Source organism: Pseudophryne corroboree, chromosome 9 (genome assembly GCF_028390025.1).
Source record: "Pseudophryne corroboree isolate aPseCor3 chromosome 9, aPseCor3.hap2, whole genome shotgun sequence".
NCBI classification, from domain to species: domain Eukaryota; kingdom Metazoa; phylum Chordata; class Amphibia; order Anura; family Myobatrachidae; genus Pseudophryne; species Pseudophryne corroboree.
Genome location: NC_086452.1, coordinates 177,595,313 through 177,619,392, shown reverse-complemented (window position 1 = coordinate 177,619,392; position 24,080 = coordinate 177,595,313). Strand labels below are relative to the sequence as shown.

The 24,080-nt window shown below is 43.9% G+C and overlaps 1 protein-coding gene across 4 annotated transcripts in view; it reads left to right on the top strand.

Moving 5' to 3' along the window:
* KLHL20 (kelch like family member 20) overlaps positions 1 to 24,080 on the top strand; it is a 133,247-nt gene that overhangs the window by 65,985 nt on the left and 43,182 nt on the right. For all 4 annotated transcript variants that reach the window (XM_063939968.1, XM_063939966.1, XM_063939967.1 and 1 more), the window contains 5 exons: positions 4,901 to 5,059; positions 8,911 to 9,005; positions 12,050 to 12,165; positions 18,175 to 18,358; positions 18,480 to 18,623. In XM_063939968.1, the coding sequence (XP_063796038.1) occupies positions 4,901 to 5,059; positions 8,911 to 9,005; positions 12,050 to 12,165; positions 18,175 to 18,358; positions 18,480 to 18,623 (698 nt within the window). The remainder of the gene's footprint in view (positions 1 to 4,900; positions 5,060 to 8,910; positions 9,006 to 12,049; positions 12,166 to 18,174; positions 18,359 to 18,479; positions 18,624 to 24,080) is intronic.

Sequence of the window (24,080 nt, the reverse complement as noted above, 5' to 3'; positions counted from 1 at the left end):
TGAATGCAGCCTAGCAGGCCACTTGTAAATCTGCTATGCACTTTATGCATCAGATTTGTATCTTGGTGAATCAATAAACTTCTTGCTCATGACTCAGATTCAGCCTTCGAACTAGCTGTGCATCCAGTGCGTGTAGGTGATGAGTATACTTTAACTGTGCACATTGCATTAGTGATTGACATTTCCATTTGACGTTGCTAATTAGTGATTATCTTCTATGTCTGAAATGCTGGAATATCAGTTTCTCCACTGAGCTAGGATTGCAGATTCATGCCACAGCAAGGGGTTATACCCAAAGAAGTATTCTATGGGCCTTTCCTAAAGGCGATAAGTACCAAGTAAAACTGTTGCTTGACAAATATTGGAAAATACCTTTATAAGCTGAATCTGCTGTAGAATGCTGCACTTATTGTTTTGCAGTGTATTATTGTAGTAGACAGTAGCTGGGAAATTCAGTCCTTTAAAGGATAACAGTCACTTACACACAACTTCACATTAAGACTATATCTGAACCAGGGTTGGGGAAAAAAATCCTGTTTTTAAGAAGAAAAAAAAACCCAGCTTTTTTTTTTTAATTTAAACTGATTTTTGTTTTTTTTTGTATTTTTTTTTTAAGCAATTTTTTTTTTCTTTGCATCAAAGTTTTAGTGGAAAAAAAAAATGAATCCTGTATTAGAAACCTCAATCAACCATGTTTTAATGCTTTCTAACATTAATAATGTTGTTAGGCTTTGCTTTTGAATTATTTTACATATTTTAATAAAACCCATTTTTAGTGCTTATTATTGCTATTACATCTGAATATATGTAGATTGATTAAACATATTAATATATACAAAGAACACTCATAGATAGACGAAATTGAAAATAAGAACAACAAGTTAATGTTAAGCATTAGTCTTATTATAATTATATAAATCTGAATAGAAATGGAAAATAAAAAATCACTTTTCAGGGAAATACACACGCAAAGTTAAGCATAAGCACTGGGCATGCCACTGGCATTAAACATTTTGAATATAAAACACTACTTTTTTTTTTTTTTTTTGTATAATAGGCTCTTTTTAATAAGTCATAACGCCATTCCTGTACTAACAGCATAATTTAAAAAAAACAGAGTGGTTTAAACCAGCCAACCCTGACCTGAACAGACAACACGTAATAAAAAAAATTGTTTACAATGTGTTATCGGTTTAGTTTCTTCTATCTTGATCTTTTTCTGTGACCGTACAAGGTCAACCATTTTATGGGTAACTATTAATATTCATAAAAGAGTGTACTGCCAGGACCGTGGTCACTATGCACCCGAGAAATGTCATTTGACATCATCAGGAGCCATCTCTCAGTGCATTGGCTGTGATTGGTCACATGAACAGGAAGTTCTGCCTACTCCAGCTGCTAATTTAAACCAATGTATAAAGCATTTGTGATATGGAGATGGGCACAAGTGGTTTATGTGTTCATAACTACTCTGCAGCTACAATTTTATTCAGGCTGTGTGTTTGTTTTGTACTGCAAAAAAATTACAGTTTTAGTTATTTTTTAAATTCTATATATTTTCTTGTGAAAAATGTCACGTGTGTGATGTTTTAGGGATTCTTTAAAGTAGTGCATTCAGTTTTTGTTTTGCAGACGTGGACATTACTTTTAATTAAGCTAAAGTGCTTGTTACCTTCTTAAAGTGACAGTACAGCAAAATTGATAAAGGTACTGAAGAATTGTTTGCACAAGGAAATAGTTAATGTTTTCCCATGGTATTCTCTGTGTATTAATTTGCGTACCATCAGCAGGGTCCCAGGTGGGTTTTCATTTAAATGCTCAGATGGTTTCTGCTTGTGATATCCCGTATTTTGTTTCTTGGCCTAAGAAGAGTGTGTGTGTGTGTGTGTGTGTGTGTGTGTGTGTGTGTGTGTGTGTGCGCGCGCTCCCCATAGCAGATCTATTTAGAGATCAAACTAAGATTCTGATAGACACGTTCCAATGCCCATGCTATTTCAGGATTGACTGCAGCCTGGAAAAGGTGCAAGCAGTTATGGGGACCCTATGGCTCCTGGTAATAATTTTGGGTTGCTGGGAGGGTTACTTTATGGAAATCCAGTTTGTAAATTTTTACTTTCAGTCAAATTAATAATTTTGTAGTGTTTTGATATTGTTTGCAGTAAGTGTGATCTAGTTATGTGGGTGCTTTCTTTGTAATGTGTATATATATATATTTTTTTTAAGTTCTTGTAACAAAGCACTAAGTATGCAAAATAAATCGTTTTGGCTTCTACTGGTGGTTTATAGACAACTGCCAATGTGTTAATTTGTACTGTGTGTGTTTTTACAGTGGCATACTTAAGAGGTTTTAATTGTACCTTCTTGTTCCTGTATGATTTAATATATGTGAATTTGACACTGTACAGCTCTCACTATGGCTGGCTATACGTGAATACTTGTATGTTTTATAGGTATACAGATTCCAGTTAAAGCCTTTGTGAGATCTAGAAGTAAAAGATCTTTTATTTTTATTTTTTAAAGCTCTGCATATACTGAAATATAACATTATCTGCAGTTTGTGCTGTACACCCTAATACAAATACCCCAATATAGGTTAGGAATAGTTACAGGTGGAACTAGACAAAAATGGTAGGGCTGCATTTTCACATTTTCACATTTCACATTTTCTCAAAGCATTGTAGGCGTACATATTACTATAATTAACAAACTTTAATAGTAGCGTTACCTATTGCTGATCTGAATAACTGGCATACTTGAATAACAAGACTTTGTCAAATTATTTTCAGCAATTGTAAAAAGTTGAATGAGTGATTTAACCAGCATTAGCTGAGCCATAGGGCTTATTTGTTTCATTTAAGCAGACACCCTGTTTGCAATTAGACCACACTTGAGATAATGTAGTAAGATAGCCCCTTGTGTTTTGATGTGCAGATATATGGAGCCAGACATGATGGACCATTGCTCAACATATGCAATATTGGTTCCTCTGCGTCTTAATAATAAACCATTACAGTTTAGAACCCTGTTTCCTGCATTTTGCCAGATACGTGTTGTTCAAATAAATCTGTACAGATAGAACTGGCACACTTCTATAGCTTTAGTTATTATCCACTTTTTTGGTTTCATAATTCAATTGCTATCATCGCAGTATCCAAGGTTTAGGGTGATGTCACTCTCATGCTGTTACCAGGCCAGGAAATTTTTTACCCTCCTTTCCAGTCCACGTAGTCTGGCTCCGAAGTCCATACACACCCAGATAAAACATGGAGATGTAGGGGACTCTCCACCCCAAGAACTGGATAGCGATAACCTGAGGCTCTGTGTACTCTCATTATTTGAAATTCTTCTAAAATTCATTGCCAGTTTTACATTATCCGCTCAGCTTCTCAAGAGACCACAGAGAAAGGGTAACTAGTCAGTAACTTTTGCCCATATATGATGTAGTTATCCCAAGCTTCAAATATGATCATTGGCTTTCTCATTCCCCATTTGCTAAAGTGCGATCTACTACTTTACCAGTCCCCATAATAAATTAATGAGGCTCATTTGTAATAGCCCAAACTTAGTGTATTGCATAATATTTGGCAAATGTACTCTAGAATACTTAACGTGTATCATCTGGGACTTTGCCTTGCCATTAAAAAGGTTTAGAACCCCTGGCTGTCACATATTAGCACATAATCCTTGTTTTTGGGGTGTTTTAAGCAGTAATTGCTAGTCTGTTTAATTTGACCACTCTGGATGCTGTTCCTTCGGAGTTTATGGATGATTATGATACAGGTGACCACCACAACCAAGGAAAAGAAATTGCTGCTTCTCTTTATCATAGTAAAAACATCAGCTTTGTAAATCAGGGCTGTTTGCTAAACATGTAAAATCAAATAAAACCTAATGTATAGATCCTCTTCATGGGTAGATTGGTCATGGCCAGTGTCTTCCCACCGTTCTGGGTGGTATTCATGTGACCGCCGGTCAGCTGACCGACGGCTCACTATCCCGATGGTCGGCATGCCGACCAACAGGGACTATTTCCACTCGTGGGTGTCCACGACACCCATAGAGTGGGAATAGAACCCGTGGCGACTGCAGGTCGCCACCGAGCCCGCAGCGTGGCGAGCGCAGCGAGCCCGCAAGGGGCTTTCTGCACTCGCCCCTCCCCGCCGGGATCCTGGCGTCGGTATGCTGCCGGGATCCCGGCGTCGGTAAGGTGACCCCGACGGTCACCAGTACTACACCCGTTCTGCAGTGTGTCTAATTCTCTTTTCAGACCTGAATCTGCCGATAGTACATGCAGATCTCACAAGCAAAACTTCATAAGAGACAGTGTTATGCTAAACAGCACATGCACAATACTGTATATTCAGGACTTGGTAACAGGATTTAGAGGGCAACGTATTGAGTCGAAAAGACAGCTGATGCATAATTTGATCAGTCCATTACAGTTAACATAGTGTCCTAAATATGTTAATATAGAACTGTATAGATTAACCACCCAGACAAATATTCAGGCTGCTTGGAGTTTCAGGTAGTTCCACATTAAAAATAACATAACATGATTATTAAACACTGTTTTGTATTTTAGTTCTTATTTACAAATAATACAAATGATTCATATTAGATTGTGAAACTTTGTATTCTGTGAGGCAGTGGTACAATGTCTAGTAATAGCCTGTTTTATATTATATAATTTATTTCATTTATTGTAACACTGAATAATAAACCCTTTTATTTATTGTTGCATGTGTTTTGGGCTTTTAAGTTGCACTGTTGCAGGCATTTTATATGACTTTATCAGGAGAATGCACTGCTTATCCTAAGGGTGTGATTGCCAATTTTATGCTCACACTGTACCCACAACTCATTTGTTGTGTTTTTGTTTTTTAATTATTTTGCTCCTCAGGTTATGGAAAGTGAGGAGTTCATGCTTCTCCCTGCCAATCAGCTGATCGATATCATCTCCAGCGATGAGCTAAATGTGCGCAGTGAGGAGCAGGTGTTCAATGCAGTCATGGCCTGGGTAAAATACAGCATTCAGGAAAGGAGGCCGCAGTTACCACAGGTATGCTAATACACATGTTAGATTAGAAAGACATAGGGGTATATGCAATTGTGGTCGAATTCCCGAAATTGTCGAATTTCGGGTCATTTTCGACCCAAAAAAAAAATCGCCTATGCAATTCAGTGCTTTCCGACCCAAAAACGGACTTTCAAAATTCGACTTTTTGAAATTCGAATTTTTGCAAATTCGACTTTTCTGCAATGATATAAGTGCTGCAATTCGACCAAAGCATATTCAATTCAAGTTTGGAAATTCGACAGCAGTGCTTTTAGACAGCAAATTCGTCATTTTCAATCCGCCACACTTTGGAGGGTGAAAACAAATAAATTTTAAACATGTTTTTTTTTGTGTTTTTTTTTTGGGGAATAGCAGATCTATTTATATTAGAAGGGATTAGGTACTTTTTTTTTTTTTTTTGGAGGCACAAATATTTTTTATATTTTTTTTTTTTTAAATATTATTTTTTTTTTATTTTTTTTTTATGCTGGAACGGTGAAATCATAAAAAAAAATGGCGTGGGGTCCCCCCTCCAAAGCATAACCAGCCTCGGGCTCTTCGAGCTGGTCCTGGTTCTAAAAATGCGGGGAAAAAATTGACAGGGGTTCCCCCGTATTTTTAAAACCAGCACCGGGCTCTGCGCCTAGTGCTGGTGCCAAAAATACGGGGGACAAAAAGAGTAGGGGTCCCCCGTATTTTTAACACCAGCATCGGGCTCCACTAGCTGGACAGATAATGCCAAAGCCGGGGGTCACTTTTATGCCGTGCCCTGCGGCCGTGGCATCAAATATCCAACTAGTCACCCCTGGCCGGGGTACCCTGGGGGAGTGGGGACCCCTTCAATCAAGGGGTCCCCCCCCCCAGCCACCCAAGGGCCAGGGGTGAAGCCCGAGGCTGTCCCCCCCCATCCAATGGGCTGCGGATGGGGGGGCTGATAGCCTTTTGTGATAATAAAAAGATATTGTTTTTTCCAGTAGTACTACAAGTCCCAGCAAGCCTCCCCCGCAAGCTGGTACTTGGAGAACCACAAGTACCAGCATGCGGGAGAAAAACGGGCCCGCTGGTACCTGTAGTACTACTGGGAAAAAAATACCCAAATAAAAACAGGACACACACACACCGTCGACAGTAAAACTTTATTACACACTACCGACACACATACTTGCCTATGTTCACACGCCGACATCGGTCCTCTTCTCCATGTAGAATCCACGGATACCTGAAAAAAAAGATCAATATACTCACCTCAGCCATGGTCCAGAGATAAATCCACGTACTTGTTAAAAATAAAAAAACGCAAATACCCGCTCCATAACGGACTGAAAGGGGTCCCATGCTGACACATGGGACACCTTTCCACGAATGAGACCTGTCAGTGACAGCTGTCACAGAAAGGTCTCTAAGCCAATCAGGAAGCGCAACTTCGTTGCGCTCACCTGATTGGCTGAGCGCTGTCTGTACTGTGACAGCGCATCGCACAGCTCCCTCCATTATATTCAATGGTGGGAACTTAGCGTCTAGCGGTGAGGTCACCCGCCGGTCAGCGGCTGACCGGCGGGTGACCCCACCGCTACCCGCAAAGTTCCCACCATTGAAAGTAATGGAGCGGCTTTGCGATGCGCTGTCACAGTACAGACAGCGCACAGCCAATCAGGTGAGCGCCACGGAAGTAGCGCTTCCTGATTGGCTGAAGGGACGTCAGTGACAGGAGTCACGTGATGTCCCGGCATTCGGGAGAAAGGGGTCTGATGTGAAAGCATTGGACCCCTTTCTAGTCCGGTATGGAGCGGGTTTTTGCGTTTTTTTTTTTTTTAAACAAGTACGTGGATTTTACTCTCTGGACGTGGATTTATCTCTGGACGCTGGAAGGTGAGTATAATTTTTTCACAGGTACCCTCGGATCGTCGGAGACCGTGGCAGTCGGCGTGTCAACATAGGTAAGTATGTGTGTGTCGGTAGTGTGTAATAAAGTTTTACTATCAAGGTGTGTGTCCTGTTTTTATTTGGGTATTTTTTTCCCAGTAGTACTACAGGTACCAGCGGACCCGTTTTTCTCCCGCATGCTGGTACTTGTGGTTCTCCAAGTACCAGCTTGCGGGGGAGGCTTGCTGGGACTTGTAGTACTGCTGGAAAAAACAATATCTTTTTATTATCACAAAAGGCTATCAGCCCCCCCATCCGCAGCCCATTGGATGGGGGGGGACAGCCTCGGGCTTCACCCCTGGCCCTTGGGTGGCTGGGGGGGGGGGACCCCTTGATTGAAGGGGTCCCCACTCCCCCAGGGTACCCCGGCCAGGGGTGACTAGTTGGATATTTAATGCCACGGCCGCAGGGCACGACATAAAAGTGACCCCCGGCTGTGGCATTATCTGTCCAGCTAGTGGAGCCCGATGCTGGTGTTAAAAATACGGGGGACCCCTACTCTTTTTGTCCCCCGTATTTTTGGCACCAGCACCAGGCGCAGAGCCCGGTGCTGGTTTTAAAAATACGGGGGATCCCTGGCCAATTTTTCCCCTGCATTTTTAGAACCAGGACCAGCTCGATGAGCCCGAGGCTGGTTATGCTTTGGAGGGGGGACCCCACGCCATTTTTTTTCGGGTTTTTCACGTTTTTTTACCGTTTTTTAAAATCGCGGCAAAATCCGCCAAATCGGCCGATTTTCGCCCGCGACTCTGGCGAATCCGTTTTTCATTGAATATGGTGAATTCCGGAAGCCACCTTCCGGGATTCACCTGTCGAATTGAGTCGAATTAAAAAACGGCGAAAATTGCCGCGAATTCGACCGCAATTGCATATACCCCATAGGGGTAAATTTGCTAAGATGAGGGGTTCTATTTAAGATGAGATGTTGCCCATAGCAACCAATCAGATTCCAGGTATTATCTTCTAGAAGGTGCTAGATAAATGAGAAGTAGAATCTGATTGGTTGCTATGGGCAACATCCCATCTTAAATAGAACGCCCATTTTAGTAAATTTACCCCATAGAGAGAACATGGGACTTGGTTCTTGCTAAGACATCAAAAGTGCTTTTTCTATTTTTTATTTTTTGTTTGGCCCTGCACAGGAAACACATGAATATTGTAGGAGCATTGCAGTCTCAATTGACATTTTTGTTAAATATTCTCTTTCCGCTAATTCTTAAGAGCACTGTTGTCCTTTACCTGAAACCTCCACAGTAGTGAGAATAAGAATTCCCTGGCATACAGTACTAAAGTGAGATCTTTTCCCCAGACCACAGAATACTATGGGCAACTTTTTAAAATAGTGCATATATGTTTTCTAAGCTCACATGGTTGGATGAGCCACTGTATAGATTATACCAGTGATGGACAATTGGCATATAGACCACTAGCAGCCTTCAGCTCCTTCCCTCTTTGTTGACATAATTGTTTATCATGCTTGTTTAAAAGGCCTATTAACATGTTTCTACAGATAAACATCTCTTTCTTTAAACTGTATTAATTTAACTTGCTGAAATTATGCAAGTTGCGGCCCCAAAACTATATCAGGTTGCCTATCGCTGGCTTAGAAATTCAACACAAAGAATAGGGAGGTTTGGAGAACTCGGAGGGTTGGATGTTGTAGTGGTTTGTCAAGCTAGGGAGAGAGCGGTACACAACATTGTAAGATGCATGGAATTCTTATCACAGCTCCTAGTATTTTCTGCTGGTAGCTCTCTTAATAAGTTTCTGATTTTAGTGTTTGTTCCTGTTTCTGATTTTTATAATTGGCTTTTAGATTTTGTAAATTGGATTGTAATTTATACAAGGATATTTTTTTTTCTTCATTTTTTATTGTGAAACTAATGTTTTTATTAAAGTATATTAAGTACATTTGTGTCTTCTTCCATCAGGTCCTTCAACATGTCCGACTACCACTGCTAAGTCCTAAGTTTTTGGTGGGAACTGTGGGATCTGATCCGTTAATAAAAAGTGATGAAGAATGCAGGTATATTCCATAGGGTCAACTTTTTCTTTTTACTTTTTCAACTATTTTTTTACTTCCCTTGCCTGTCAAATAAAACCCTTTCCTGCTCTGCCTTTAAGCCGCATGCTTTAATAGTTGTTCATACTTTAAAATGACATACAGATATGTCCACATACACCTATCCTCAAATCACACCAAATAGCCCCCTTTTGTGCGCTACAGACTTTGTGACTTTGATGCGCAATGCACCTTTTCTTTAAATAGGAGTGTTAATGTGCTATACTAATCTCAAGTACTTAGTACACTATTAGTGAATTAAGATGTGAAATTCAGGAAAAAGTGTGTAATCTGATTAAAAAGGCAAAAGACAGGAGACAGGTGCTATACAACCTCTGTATTTTGCCTTACATACTTCCTCCTGAATTTTGCATATTTATTTGCTTAAGGGCCCTACACACTACGCGATCCCTGGCGATAATGGGGGGGGGGGGGGGGTTGGCGGAGGTATCTGCAAGTGCATACACACTTGCTGATGCGGACAAGACAGGCAGCGATTGCGGGGTGGTGGTGGTGGTGGTGGGGGGGGGTCAGTAACAATGCGCGGGGGAAGCATTGTTACTGACCAGACCACTTCACATCTGGTCTGGTCAGGATCCGCTCGCTGTCCACTACCTTTTTTTAATGCAGGATTAAGAACTGGTAAAATTGGAACTTGTATAACTGACCAGCTTTCTCTGGCAATGCTTATTTAGGACACTATGCAAAGTAGTATTTGCTTGTGCAATCACCTCATCGGTGGAACATGTGATGTGTTTGGAGTCTGAACAAATCAGCAATGTGAAGTTAAGGAAAAAGTTCTCTAATCTGTATCAGTCAAATGTGTTTACAGGTTTTGGGAACAACCTCTGCTTTGTAGCTGCCTGTGCATGTGATTTCCCAAACAGGATTTGGGTTCCTATTTAATGCTCTTTTTGGAGATGGCATTAGCCATTGTAGCCTATGGGCAGCATATCACAAAAAGTACCGTTCGAGCAGGCTTTCCCAACCTCAGTTCTCAAGGCACCCTAGCAGTCCAGGTTTTAGTGATATCCATGCTTGAGCGCAGGTGACTTAATTAATGCCTCAGTTATTTTGATTTAACCATGTGTGCTGTGCTTAATACTTGGACTGTAGTGTGCCTTGAGGACCGAGGTTGGAAATGTCTACGTTAGAGGGATCAGTAGGATCCCTCCCCAGTACTCACATTCATGATCCACAGCAATGCAAGCACGGTGCCTGAAGAATACACCTCTTACGTTCCGCAGGGGTGAGCTCCTTTTGGCACCCATGTCCCTGCTGGTGTTTTTTAATACATTTGGGTGAAACTTAATTTCTTAATGCCAAAAAATAAATAGTTAGCAGCTCAAGAACTGTTTGGTGATTTGGATGACAAAGCTGTAATCTTCTTCTTTATGCTGTAATAAGCAATTGTTTTACATTGGAAACAGCTGCTGCCCTGATGTTTCTAAAGATGTTGACTTTCCTGTCTGCAATGCTGAGTTTGGCACTGTGCTCTGCCCAGATATGCAACACTATGGTGCCAGCTGATACTATGGGTTCGGTATGATTTACCGCCTGCCGGGATGCTGAATGTCAGTATCCCGACATCAGCATCCCGAGCGGTAGAATGCTGGCAGGGGAGCGAACACAACAAAGGGCCTTACATGCTTGCTGCGCTTGCCACAATGCGGGCCCGGTTCTATTCTTTCTCTATGGGTGTCGTGGACAACCATAGAGGTGGAATCGCCTACCGTACCGGCGGCGGTATGGTGCCCCTGTCGGGATCCCAGCGTTGGTATTGTGACAGCCGGGATCCCGACGAGTGGTATGCTAACCGCATACTGATACTATATCTGTTACATAATCCGCTATCATTTGTAGCATATAACATCTTCTACTTTGTCTTCATTCACTTCACTTTCACTTCCGTCATATAAAAAAAAATCCTTTACGCCTTTGATACATAGTAAATTAGCAGTAATTGTGATAAACAAATAATAAAATTTAGCCCACCTTCAACTTCTGCTTATTGAGTAAATTTGATAACTCTTATTTACGAAATGAAATATGTTCTGTTAATGTTTTTCTCCTTCAGCGGTGCAAAGTTTTTGATATCAAATATCTGAAACAAAAAAGAAAAAACTTCTAATGGTGCAATGCCATTTAACAGTGTAAATACCCTTGTGTGAATATACTGATTAAAGGAATGTGATCAATCCTCTTTCCAAAGATTACTGAAAATTCTCACACCACAAGTGGATTGAATACTCTTAAGGGGGTACACACGTAGAGATGTGTGCTTAAATTCTTAGCAATCTGAATAGATTTCTTAGAAAGTTAGCACACATCACGCCGTGTGTATAGTCCACAGCGATGCAAGGCCCCGGGCGTTGCTATCACTGACTCTAGGTTGGCCTGCATGCACGCCAAATCTAGTCAGATTGCTCACTTCATTGCTGAGTGAAGGGAGTGGTTTTTTTTATGTTTGTTTGTTTTTCCTCTCGCAGCACACACAGCGCTCTGAAAAAAAAACTTTTGCCCTAGGGGTGCCTTTAAAACTGATTCTCTAGGGCTCCTCAACAAAGATTAGGGTCACTTCCCGGGATTCCCCACAGTTGAAGACTGCTTGACAATTTGTCCATCCCTGGTGGCTTCAAAATGTTGCTTTCATCTCATGAATTTTACTCAAGTCGCTATAGCTGGGCATACACTATACAATTATCTGGCAGATAATCTGCCAGATTTGGTGGGTTGGAATGAAAATCTGGTAATGGATGAGAGGAAATTACAATAGACAATTTGCTCGCAAACACTGGGGAACGGACACAAACTTTCGTTCATACAAATTGGTTACATCGTGATTTAACCAATTTGTCTGATTGATAAGTTTTGTGCATTTTCCAATGTTTTGGGAGCAAATGTACAATTGTTATAAACCACCGCTACACCCCTAGGCCAGCAGAAAATTAAATGGGATCTTCCTACATATTGATTTTTGTGGTACCTATGTAATTTGTTTCTTATAGGGACTTGGTGGATGAAGCCAAGAACTATCTTCTGCTTCCTCAGGAGCGTCCTCTAATGCAAGGGCCAAGGACAAGGCCTCGAAAACCCATCCGCTGTGGAGAAGTACTGTTTGCAGGTATGCTTGTGAACAGTACATTATATGTTTACAGAGTTTTGATCAAACTCATGAAATGAATGTTACCATTATTATTGCACGTTTTTCATATATATCACCCATTCATCATCGTTTACTTGTGAGCGACCACAAAACTATGTAATGCCAGACACTGAAACATTATAAATCCTACAAATACGATCACACATAAGGGAGGACATCCATGTTGAGCTTTAGGTTGCGGTGAGACATCCATGTGGATGTTGCAGGAAAGTTGTTGGAGACAGGATAACCGAGGAGAGAGGTTAGCGGAGGCGAGGTAGATTTGTGCATTGGCTGCATAGAAGTGGTAGTGGTGACTAAAAGAGCATATTAGTACAATGACATAAGACGTTTAAATGTAGAGAAGCAGGGGCTGAGAACGTAGCCTTGTAGAACCCCAACAGATAGGAGTAAATCGGATGATATATCTTTAGTAGAGTCTGATGGAGTGTTTTAAGTAGGAGATGAAGCAGGAGAGTGCAGTGATTGTCAGGTAGAAGAAGAATGTGGCAGAGAGAGATCAAGGTGGAGGTGTAAGTAGAAGGGAATTTTTTCTTTCTATTTGCCATAAGTAGATCATTGGTCACTTTAGTAGAGGCAGCCTCGTTAAAGTGAAAAGGTTGGAAGCCTGTTTGCATAAGTGAGTGGTAATAAAGAGCACCAGTAATTTTGCAGCCAGAGGTGAGAAATGGCTGGAGTTTGAGTACAGATATGCTGGAGGATGGAATGCCTGAGGTCATATGATGGTCTCCGGCATCCTGAAGCAGAGAATCCCGATAGCGGTCGGGTAAGTATGATAATGGCCAAATCTCTCTGACATGTAAAATGTGTAATTGATATTGGGGGGAAAAAATTCAGGTTGAGACTCGTAGTAAGTATTGTTATTATCAATCTCCCTGTTAAACTTCTTGATTTAAGGACTTATTTTTTTATGATTTCATCAGGTCTGGGACGGTCTTGTATGTCTGGTTCTACTTGTATTAAAAAATGTGTATGTAGCGTGTTTAGACTTTATTATGGTTCCTGTCACACACAGCTTATTTCTGGATTAAAAAATATAATGGTTATTTCTGCTGCGGGGTACACTGGGCTCCACAAGGATAGACATTGGGGTGTAGAGTAGGATCTTGATCCGAGACACCAACAGGCTCAAAAGCTTTGACTGTTCCCAAGATGCATAGCGCCGCCTCCTCTATAACCCCGCCTCCCTGCACAGGAGCTCAGTTTTGTAGTTGGTGCTGCAGATAGCAGGCACATAACAGAGGGGCTGCTCCAGGCAGCCCTAAGAAGAGCTAAAAAGTGAAGACTGACTACAAGGGCAGCAGCAGTGTGTAAATGTCTGGAGACATTCACTGCTGCAGCTCCATCTCTCCCCAACGGCGCTGTACACTCCCGTGCCCTGGTTGCCGGGTAACTACAGCAGGAGGCTACGGTTTTCTTCCAGTCAGACACACACGGCTGGGGCTCTCCGGGATCGCATGGGCGCGCTTTGGGAGGGGGTAAGTGGGTCCTGTTCGCGGGACCTGCGCTGTATCGCGATCCGGCGCGGCCGGTGGGAGGCGGCCCGCGCGCGCTGGATGTGGACACTGTGGCATACAGGCGACCCCACTAGGCCAAGGGTACAGGTCAGGTTTTCTCTCATAAACCTATTTATATTGGCCCGCAGTACCAGGTGGTTAAGCCAGCAGAGGGGACAAGGCTTAGACCTGTAACCTCTCCCCCAGCCCCAGGGCGCCATTTACAGTAAATGTTCCCGCCCCGGAGCTGCATATCTGTGTCTCCCTCACTCCCAGTCAGTGTTTGGGCGCCATTTCTCTCAGCTACACTGTTCCTGGGACTGCTTGGGCAAATCCTTCTTTGTAAAGCTGCCTGGTTGTCAGCGCTTTGACTTTACATGACACTTAAGTATTCTACATGTCAATTAGACAGTGTTAGATAAGAAAGAGTGCATTTAGTCAGGGTTCTCAGGTACAAGTGCCCTGTGATATACATCCATTTCTTACTGTGCAGTGTTATATCTATTGACTACATAGCTATATATATAAGCTGGTCCAGTGCAGTATTATTGTTAGTAATAACCTCTGCATTGTATAACTGTGACTATATGTGTGTGCATTAGCTCGCTGAGTGGTGTCCATTTCATGTCCCTCACTCAACTTGCTATCCCTATATTCTATAACCTGAGGGGGCTTGGTGCGTCAGGTTAATAATACTGTAATATAGGATATTCACAAGATATACTCTAATTGTATTTTTCTCTGTGATTTTAGTCACCATATCTCTCCTGTATCCCTGCTTGTGCTGACTACACTGCGCAGGCGTTTGGGCAAGAGTTATTGTGCGGCTGACAATTGTACTGTGTTACCTGATATTGCAAGTTATATCATGTCTGCTTCTGAGGGTAACGGTTCTGGGGCTGAACACACTACCGGTGTTGCTGACGCCACAGATCCCTATGAGGATAATATAGCAGCTGAGGGCTCTGGTACTCGGGGCTCTTTGCCCCCCAGTGGGACTGTGGCAACAGGGGTCCATAATGACCCGCCGTGGGCTACTTTCTCCACACTTCTGAATACGCTAGTTACTAAACTAACGTCCCCTATGGGACCTTCTATGCCGGTTCAACCGTATGTGGTCCCCGCGGCTAACCCGCCGTGGGCAGATAACTTGTCTGCTCAATTGAAGAAATTGAACCAGTCTTTTGAGTACTAAAAAGTCTGACCCTCGCTCGCCTAAGACCATTTGGTCCTCTAAGCGAGCTATTACCCCTCACAATTCACTGCTGTCACTGACACCTCGTCTGATGAAGATGGCGCTTACACTGACCCCACAGATTCTGACACAGATACTGCTGATGGGGAGGGTAGTTCACAAGTGGATGTTCCTGATCGTTTGGAAGCTATTAAGTTGATTCTACAGATTACGGATGATCCTGAGCCATCCATCCCTCCTAAGAAACCAGATATGTTCAAGCGTCAGAAGGTGGTTTAAACAAGTTTTACCTCATTCTGATCACCTGGTGGATATACGTCAGGAATCCTGGGAAAATCCAGGGAAGAAGTTTGTGCCTCACAAGAAGATGCTGGCTTGCTATCCGCTCGCGCCAGAGCTGTCAAAAAAATTGGGAGACGCCTCCTCCAGTGGACTCGCATGTGGCAAGGATGGTGGGTTCCTCAGCTCTACCTGTCACTACCGTCACGTCTCTGAAAGAGCCTACGGATAAACGTGTGGAGTGTTGTCTGAAAGCGATTTACACCCTCACGGGTGCTGCGCAAAGGCCCACTATTGCAGCGACATGGGCTGCAGAAGCTATTGAAGCGTGGGCCCTAGAGTTGGAAGCTGAAATCTCTTCTGACCATGCTAGACAGTGCTTGTCATATATTGTCACAGCTTCTCACTATATTAAAGAGGTGGCTTCTGATGCCGGTATTCTAGCAGCCAAGGCTTCTACTACATCAGTCATGGCCCGCCGGATATTGTGGCTGAGATCCTGGTCCGTGGATCTGGATTCTAGAAAACCCTGGAGGTACTCCCTTTTAAGGGAGATATTCTGTTTGGGAAGGACTTAAATAAGATAGTGGCTGATTTGGCTACTGCCAAAACTGCCTGTCTGCCAATTACCGCTCCTTCTGTGCAGAAGGCTAAAAGTTCTTCCTTTCGTCCCTTTCGTCCTTCACGTAAAGCAAAAGGTCAGGCGTACCACAAACAGGCCCGCACTTCCAAACATGGTAAGCCAAAGCCCAAAAGAGCCTGGGCTGCCCGTCAGCCAGCTTCCAAGACCGATAAGCCTGCCGCATGACGGGGTGGGCCTTCCCCTGGGGGACCTCAGGGTGGGGGGCCGGCTTCTAGGGTATACCCAGGAATGGTTGAAGACCACTTCAGATGCCTGGGTACGGGAAGTTGTCACTCGAGGTTACGCCATAGCCTTCAAAAACCGTCCCCCTCGTCTGCTTCCCAATTCCGGGAGTCCTGAATTGGGAAGCGGACTTTCTCAGTCGTCAGGACGTACACGCCGGAGAGTGGGGCCTCCATCCAGAAGTGTTTCAACTCATAGTGGAAAGGTGGGGCTTTCCAGACGTGGATATGATGGCTTCTCGACACAATCACAAGGTTCCGGTCTTCGGAGCAAGGACAAGGGATCCTCAAGCAGCATTCGTGGATGCGCTGGCGGTGCCATGGAGGTTTCGGCTGCCGTACGTGTTCCCTCCTGTGTCACTCCTGCCCAGGGTAATTCGGAAGTTCAAGCAAGAAGGAGGAATCCTGCTTCTCATAGCTCCAGCGTGGCCCAGACGGCATTGGTTCTCAGACCTGCAAGGTCTATCGTCAGAGCGTCTGATTCTACTTGCACAACGCCCAGATCTCCTCGTTCAGGGCCCCTGTGTCTACCAGGACCTGGCCCGACTGTCTTTGACGGCGTGGCTCTTGAAGCTTCCGTCTTGAGGGCTAAAGGTTTTTCTGAGCCGGTCATTAAAACTGTTGCGGGCCCGGAAACCGGCTTCTGCTCGGATTTAACATAGGGTCTGGCATTCTTACTTTGTTTGGTGCGCATCTAACAATTATGACGCTTCCAAGTTTAGTATGGCCAAACTTTTAGCTTTTCTGCAGCAGGGCCTAGATGTAGGCCTGCGTCTGGCTTCCCTCAAGGTTCATATTTCTGCCTTGTCGGTGTGGTTTCAGAAAAATTGCAACCTTGCCTGATGATCATACCTTTACTCAGGGTGTGTTGCATATACAACCTCCCTATGTCCCGCCTGTGGCTCCATGGGACTTGTCGGTGTTGTTGGAGGCGTTGCAAGAGTTCCCATTTGAACCTCTGGGCTCAGCTGACCTTAAGTGGCTTTCCCTTAAGGTGGTGTTTTTGCTGGCTATTGCCTCCGCTAGAAGAGTGTCTGATTTGGGTGCCTTGTCCTGTAGTTCCCCATATCTGATTTTTCACCGTGACCGGGCGGTTCTTCGAACTCATCCCGGATATTTACCTTAGGTGGTATCTTCGTTCCACCTTAACCAGGAGATTGTGGTTCCGGCCCTGGTCTCTTCTAACTTGTCTCCCAAAGACCGGTCTTTGGATGTGGTACGGGCTCTCCGTATCTATGTGAAGAGAACTGCTTCTATTAGGAAATCTGATTCTCTCTTTGTTCTGTTTGGTTTTCACAAACGTGGCTGGCCTGCTCACAAGCAGACTTTGGCCAGATGGATTAGAATGGTGATTGCACATGCTTATGTGAAAGCTGGTCTGTCAGCTCCTGCTCACATTACGGCCCATTCTACTCGGTCTGTTGGACCTTCTTGGGCAGCCCGCCGTGGTGCGACCCTTGAACAATTGTGCAAGGCGGCTGCGTGGTCCTCAGTGAACACGTTCATAAGGTTCTATGCCTTCGATACTGCCGCTTCCCAGGATGCTTCCTTTGGACGCCGGGTTCTTGTGGCCGCTACAGTGCATTCCCTCCCATAAGGAACTGCTTTAGGACATCCCCAATGTCTATCCTTGTGGAGCCCAGTGTACCCCGCAGCAGAAAACGAGTTTTATGGTAAGAACTTACCTTTGTTAAAATTCTTTCTGCGAGGTACACTGGGCTCCACAAGGCGCCTACCCTGACGCACTTAGCTTCTTTGGGTTAGTATGGCATTAGCCGCTGACACTTCTCCTCAGGTCGTGAGAATGTGGTGTTTGTGGCTACTAACTGTTGTCGTCTCTTTTCCTGCTACTGCATTGGGCTGGTTAACTAAAAACTGAGCACCTGTGCAGGGAGGCGGGGTTATAGAGGAGACGGCGCTATGCATCTTGGGAACAGCCAAAGCTTTTGAGCCTGTTGGTGCTTCGGATCAAGATCCTACTCTACACCCCAATGTCTATCCTTGTGGAGCCCAGTGTACCTCGCAGAAAGAGTTTTAACAAAGGTAAGTTTCTTACCATAAAACTAGTTTTTCTATAGCTCACCAGATAGAAACCTGCTCATTAAATGTTTTTTTTTTTTTTTTTTTTTGCAGTGGGAGGTTGGTGTAGTGGAGATGCAATTTCTAGTGTTGAACGTTATGATCCTCAGACCAATGAGTGGAGAATGGTGGCTTCCATGAGCAAAAGGCGCTGTGGGGTTGGAGTCAGTGTTCTAGATGACCTCCTCTATGCTGTCGGTGGCCATGATGGCTCTTCATACCTCAACAGTGTAGAACGGTAATTGACAAAAACCTTATACGTGTATTTATGTGGCATCTCTAAATGGGAATCTTTGTTCTCCAGTAACTTAGAGATATTTGTATTCTATTTTGAAACAAACTGTTGTCATTTCTCATAGATATGACCCAAAGACAAACCAATGGAGCAGTGATGTGGCTCCAACCAGCACTTGCAGGACAAGTGTTGGTGTTGCAGTTCTTGGGGGATATCTCTATGCTGTGGGTGGACAGGACGGTGTTTCCTGCCTCAACATTGTGGAAAGGTATTCATGGAATTTTGCTGTTTGAATGTAAAATTAATGAAAAAAACATGCGATTGGTCTCTCAGTTTCCAAGTACTGTTGGAGACTAACATAGATAAAAGAAATCTGAAAGCATGACATATTCTGTAGGAAGGAACTAAAATATTTTGGGATAAATGTAATAGCCTGCAAGCTGCCAGAGGTGCAGGACTTTGTTCAAGTCGGCCCATATTTTTAAAGCGGCAAAATTTACAAGGCGTAACTAACCTGGTTTTGCCTCGTTAGTGATTTCCGCTTTAAAAATATGGTCAGACTCGCACAAAGTCCTGCACCTCCGGCTGCTCACAGGCTACTACATTTAGCCCTTTGTATTAGTATCATGCTAGCATGCAAATATGTGGTTTTAACCTGCACCTATAAAAACTGTAGAGTATTCAGTTTCTCTACAGCCGAAGGTTAATTCACTTTCTAAGTGATGCAGCTATTGACCACACCTGTTCGCATTATAGTGTACACTACACCCCTAGGCCATCTCACCTCACCTGTATACATTATAGTGCATGCTGCACTTCTACTGTAGACCAGCTCACCTCACCTGTTCACATTTATAGCACATGCTGCACCCCTAGGCCAGCTCACCTGACCTGTATACATTATAGTGCATGCTACACCCTTAGGCTAGCACACCTTACCTGTATACATTATAGTGCATGCTACAACCTCTAGTCAAGCTCACCTCAACTGTATACATTATAGTCCATGCTACACCCTTAGGCTAACTCAGCTTACCTGTATACATTATAGTGCATGCTACACCCTTAGGCTAACTCAGCTTACCTGTATACATTATAGTGCATGCTACACCCTTAGGCTAGCACACCTTACCTGTATACATTATAGTCCATGCTACACCCTTAGGCTAACTCAGCTTACCTGTATACATTATAGTGCATGCTACACCCTTAGGCTAGCATACCTTACCTGTATACATTAATGCTACAACCTCTAGGCAAGCTCACCTCACCTGTATACATTATAGTGCATGCTACACCCCCTAGGCTAGCTTACCTTACCTTTATACAGTGCATCTGGAAAGGGGTGTAGCAAATGCTGTAATGTGAAAAGGCGAGGTGAGATGGCCTAGGGGGTGTAGCATGTCCTATAATGTACAATGCATACAGGAATTATTCACAGTGCTTCACTTTTTCCACATTTTGTTATGTTACAGCCTTATTCCAAACTTGAATAAATTAATTTTTTCACTCAAAATTCTACACACACTACCACATAATGACAACGTGTGAAAAGTTGTTTTTTTGAGATTTTTGTACATTTATTAAAAATAAAAAAACTAAGAAATCACATGTACATACGTATTCACAGCCTTTGCGCAATACTTTGTTGATGCACCTCTGGCAGCAATTACAGCCTCAAGTCTTTTTGAATATGATGTCACAAGCTTGGCACACCTATCTTGGGCAGTTTCGCCCATTCCACTTTTGCAGCACCTCTCAAGCTGTCATCAGGTTGGATGGGAAGCGTCCGTGCACAGCCATTTTCAGATCTCTTCCGAGATGTTCAATCTGATTCAAATCTGGGCTCTGGCTGGGCCACTCAAGGACATTCACGGAGTTGTCCTGAAGTCACTCCTTTGATGTCTTGGCTGTGTGCTTAGGGTCATTGTCCTGCTGAAAGATGAACCGTCACCCCAGTCTTAGGTCAAGAGCGCACTGGAGCAGGTTTTCATCCAGTATGTCTCGGTACATTGCTGCATTCATCTTTCCCTCTATCCTGACTAGTCTCCCAGTTCCTGGCGCTGAAAAACATCTCCACAGCATGATGTTGCCACCACCATGCTTCACTGTAGGGATGATATTGGCCTGGTGATGAGCGGTGCCTGGTTTCCTCCAAACATGACGCCTGCCATTCACGCCAGAGAGTTCAATCTTTGTCTCATCAGACCAGAGAATTTTGTTTCTCATCGTCTGAGAGTCCTTCAGGTGCATTTTGTCAAACTCCAAGCGGGCTGCCATGTGCTTTTTACTAAGGAGTGGCTTCCGTCTGGTTGTCCTTCTGGAAGGTTCTCTCTCCACAGAGGAATGGTGTAGCTCTGACAGAGTGACCATCAGGTTTTTGGTCACCTCCCTGACTAGGGTCCTTATCCCCCAATCGCTCAGTTTAGCCAGCTAGCTCTAGGAAGAGTCGTGGTTCCGAACTTCCTTCATTTATGGATTATTGAGGCCACTGTGCTCATTGGGACCTTCAATTCTGTCTCGGAGGTCTACAGACAATTCCTTTTGCTTCATACTTGGTTTGTGCTCAGACTGTCAAGTGTGGGACCTTCTATAGACAGGTGTGTGCCTTTCCAAATCATGTCCAATCAACTGAATTTACCACAGGTGGACTCCAATTAAGTTGTAGGAACATCTCAAGGGTGATCAGTGGAAACAGGATTCACCTGAGCTCAATTTTGATCTTCATGGCAAAGGCTGTGAATAATTATGTACGTGTGATTTCTTAGTTTTTTTATTTTTAATAATGGGGTATTGTGTGTAGACTTTTGAGGGGAAAAAATGATTTTATTCCATTTTGGAATAAGGCTGTAACATAACAAAATGTGGGAAAAAGTGAAGCGCTGTGAATACTTTCTGGATGCACTGTACACTATAGGACATGCTACACCCCCTAGGCCAGGTCACCTCACCTGTTCACATTACAGCATATGCTACACCCCCTAGGCCAGCTCACCTCACCCATTAATATTATAGCACACGCTTACCCTCTAGGCCAGCTCACTTTACTCGTTCAGATTGTAGAACATGCTACATCCCCTAGACCAGCTCACCTGTATACATTATAGCGCACACTGCACCCCTAGGCCGGCTCACCTCACCTCAACCGTTCACTTTATAGGACATTCTACATTCCCTTGGCCATCTAACATCTGTTCACATTATAGCACATGCTACACCCTTAGGCCAGCTCACTTCACCCCTTTTTTTATTTATAGCTCTAATTTAATAGAAGAATGTTTGGAAATGATTTCTTCTGCCTCATTGGTTACATATAGCAGCTATGGGCACTGTGGCTGCTTCGGAGTTGGAAACAAAGCAAGCACCTGGAACAAATTATGTTGCAATGTAAGGGTTACAAATACAGTTTTGTATGCAGTGTAAACACTGGCTGCTTTTGTATGTAGCCCAAAAATGCTGGACAGCTTTATATTTACACTGCAGTTTAGATTGGTTTGGCAATGTCCCTCTCAAATCATCTAAATATATCTGCACATTTTGAATCTGCCCAAGCTGCAGTGAAACATGGTTTGTCCAGGTGCAAGGTTACTTTCTCTAGCATCCATAAGGGATATTGGGGAATCTAGTACGATGGGGTATAGACGGGGTCCAAAGGAGCCAGTGCACTTTACATTTTTTCAACTGGGTGTGCTGGCTTCTCCCCTCTATGCCCCCTCCCACACGCAGTTTAGAAAAAAAGTGCCCTCAGGAGAAGATGCACATCTCAGAGCTCCAGAGTTTCCTTCAATTTCTTTTTTCAGTTTGTTATTTTTGGTATGCTGTCTGGGCAACAGCAAACCTGCACCGTGGGAGTTGGGGGTGGACGCTTCCCCGCTGCAGGACCACCATCCTGAGCGGTTGTTGTTCAGCGGTGCACTGCGCCTTGGCTGTCACAGCCGCACACCCCTAACTCTGCTTGAAGGTGACATTGGTGGTGAGTACAAATCGGGGGCCCCGCTAGGGGGGTCCCCCGGTTCAAAGTGCGGCTGACCACGGGTGCGGCGTACGGCACCCTCCGGGGGAAGGGGGGGGGGGAAGTCTGCTAAGATCCCCCGTGTGGAACTGGCACAAGAACACTTGACTAGCACTTGTGATGTTGCCAGCTAAAAAGGAGACTTTGCCATTATAATATAATATACTAGTGTAGCTCCGCCCCCTCCAATGGCGCCAGAGTTACATCAGAGCGGGACCTGAGGCATTTTGGCGCCTTCCTCTGCTTACTGCAGCCATCCACAGCACACACAGTGCTTCCTGCTTCCTCAGCCACGCTGGAAATCTGGTACAGGGTGTAGCAAAGGGGGAGATCCGCTTGTGTATACTATCTGGATCCTATTTAGGACAGAAATTGTTAGTGTTTACTGTATTATAGGGAGCTGTGCAGCTCAGGGTGTGCTGGTGTTCTCCCTTTCTCTCTGTGTCTCCACTCAAATACAGTAGGGCAGGTCACCACTCTGTTATCGGATTCCTTCTCTCATATATGTCCTTTCTCCTTCGGGCACGTTTTTACCTATAACTGCCTGTGGGAGAGGGCATAGGGGGAGGAGCCAGCACACTGTTGAAGAAATTTAAAGTGCACTGGCTCCTTTGGACCCCTTCTATACCCCATCGTACTAGATTCTCCAATATTCCTTATGGACTACGAGAAAAGGATTTACCGTTAGGTAATTAAAATCCTATTTATTTATTTTGCCTTGATTCTAACTCAGATTCAGCTCCATTGTGTTTTCTGTTGAAGCCTACTCAACTGTGAGACCACTTCATGTAGTCAACTCTTGTAATGTGGTCTCCTTTCAAGTGTAAGTGGTAAGTTATCAAGATACTGTAGGTTAAAAGGTTGAAAGACCACATGGCTGCTTTACTGTCCAAGCTGAGAATAATTAAATGTCTGAAAACTAAAAATAGGAATTTAATTACCTACCGGTAAATCCTTTTCTCGTAGTCCGTAGAGGATGATGGGGTCCACATTAGTACCATGGGGTACAGACGGGTCCACTAGGAGCCATGGGCACTTTACGAGTTTGAGAGTGTGGGCTGGCTCCTCCCTCTATGCCTCTCCTACCAGACCCAGTCTAGAAACTGTGCCCGAGGAGACGGACATACTTCGAGAGAAGGAAAAACACAGATAGTGGTGAGATTCACACCAGCTCACACATAACAAGGCAAACCAAGCTAACCTGCTTGAAACAATTCAGCAACAACTGAACAACAGTACTTAACCAAGTAACAATGCAGTACTTAACCAAGTAACAAGGCAGTACTGAACCAAGTAACAACTGCAGGAAAACTAAGCACTGGGCGGGCGCCCAGTATCCTCTACGGACTAAAAGAAAAGGATTTACTGGTAGGTAATTAAAATCCTATTTTCTCTTATGTCTTAGAGGATGCTGGGGTCCACATTAGTACCATGGGGATGTACCAAAGCTCCCAATACGGGAGGGAGAGTGCTGAGGCTCCTGCAGAACCGGTTGACCAAACTTTAGGTCCTCGGAGGCCAAAGTATCGAATTTGTAAAACTTAGCAAACGTGTTCGACCCTGAACAAGTAGCCGCTCGGCAAAGCTGTAAAGCCGAGACACCCCGGCAGCTGCCCAGGAAGAACCCACCTTACGAGTAGAGTGGGCCTTAACAGATTTTGGACAAGGCAATCCTGCCGTAGAATAAGCGTGCTTGATAGTGCACCTGATCCA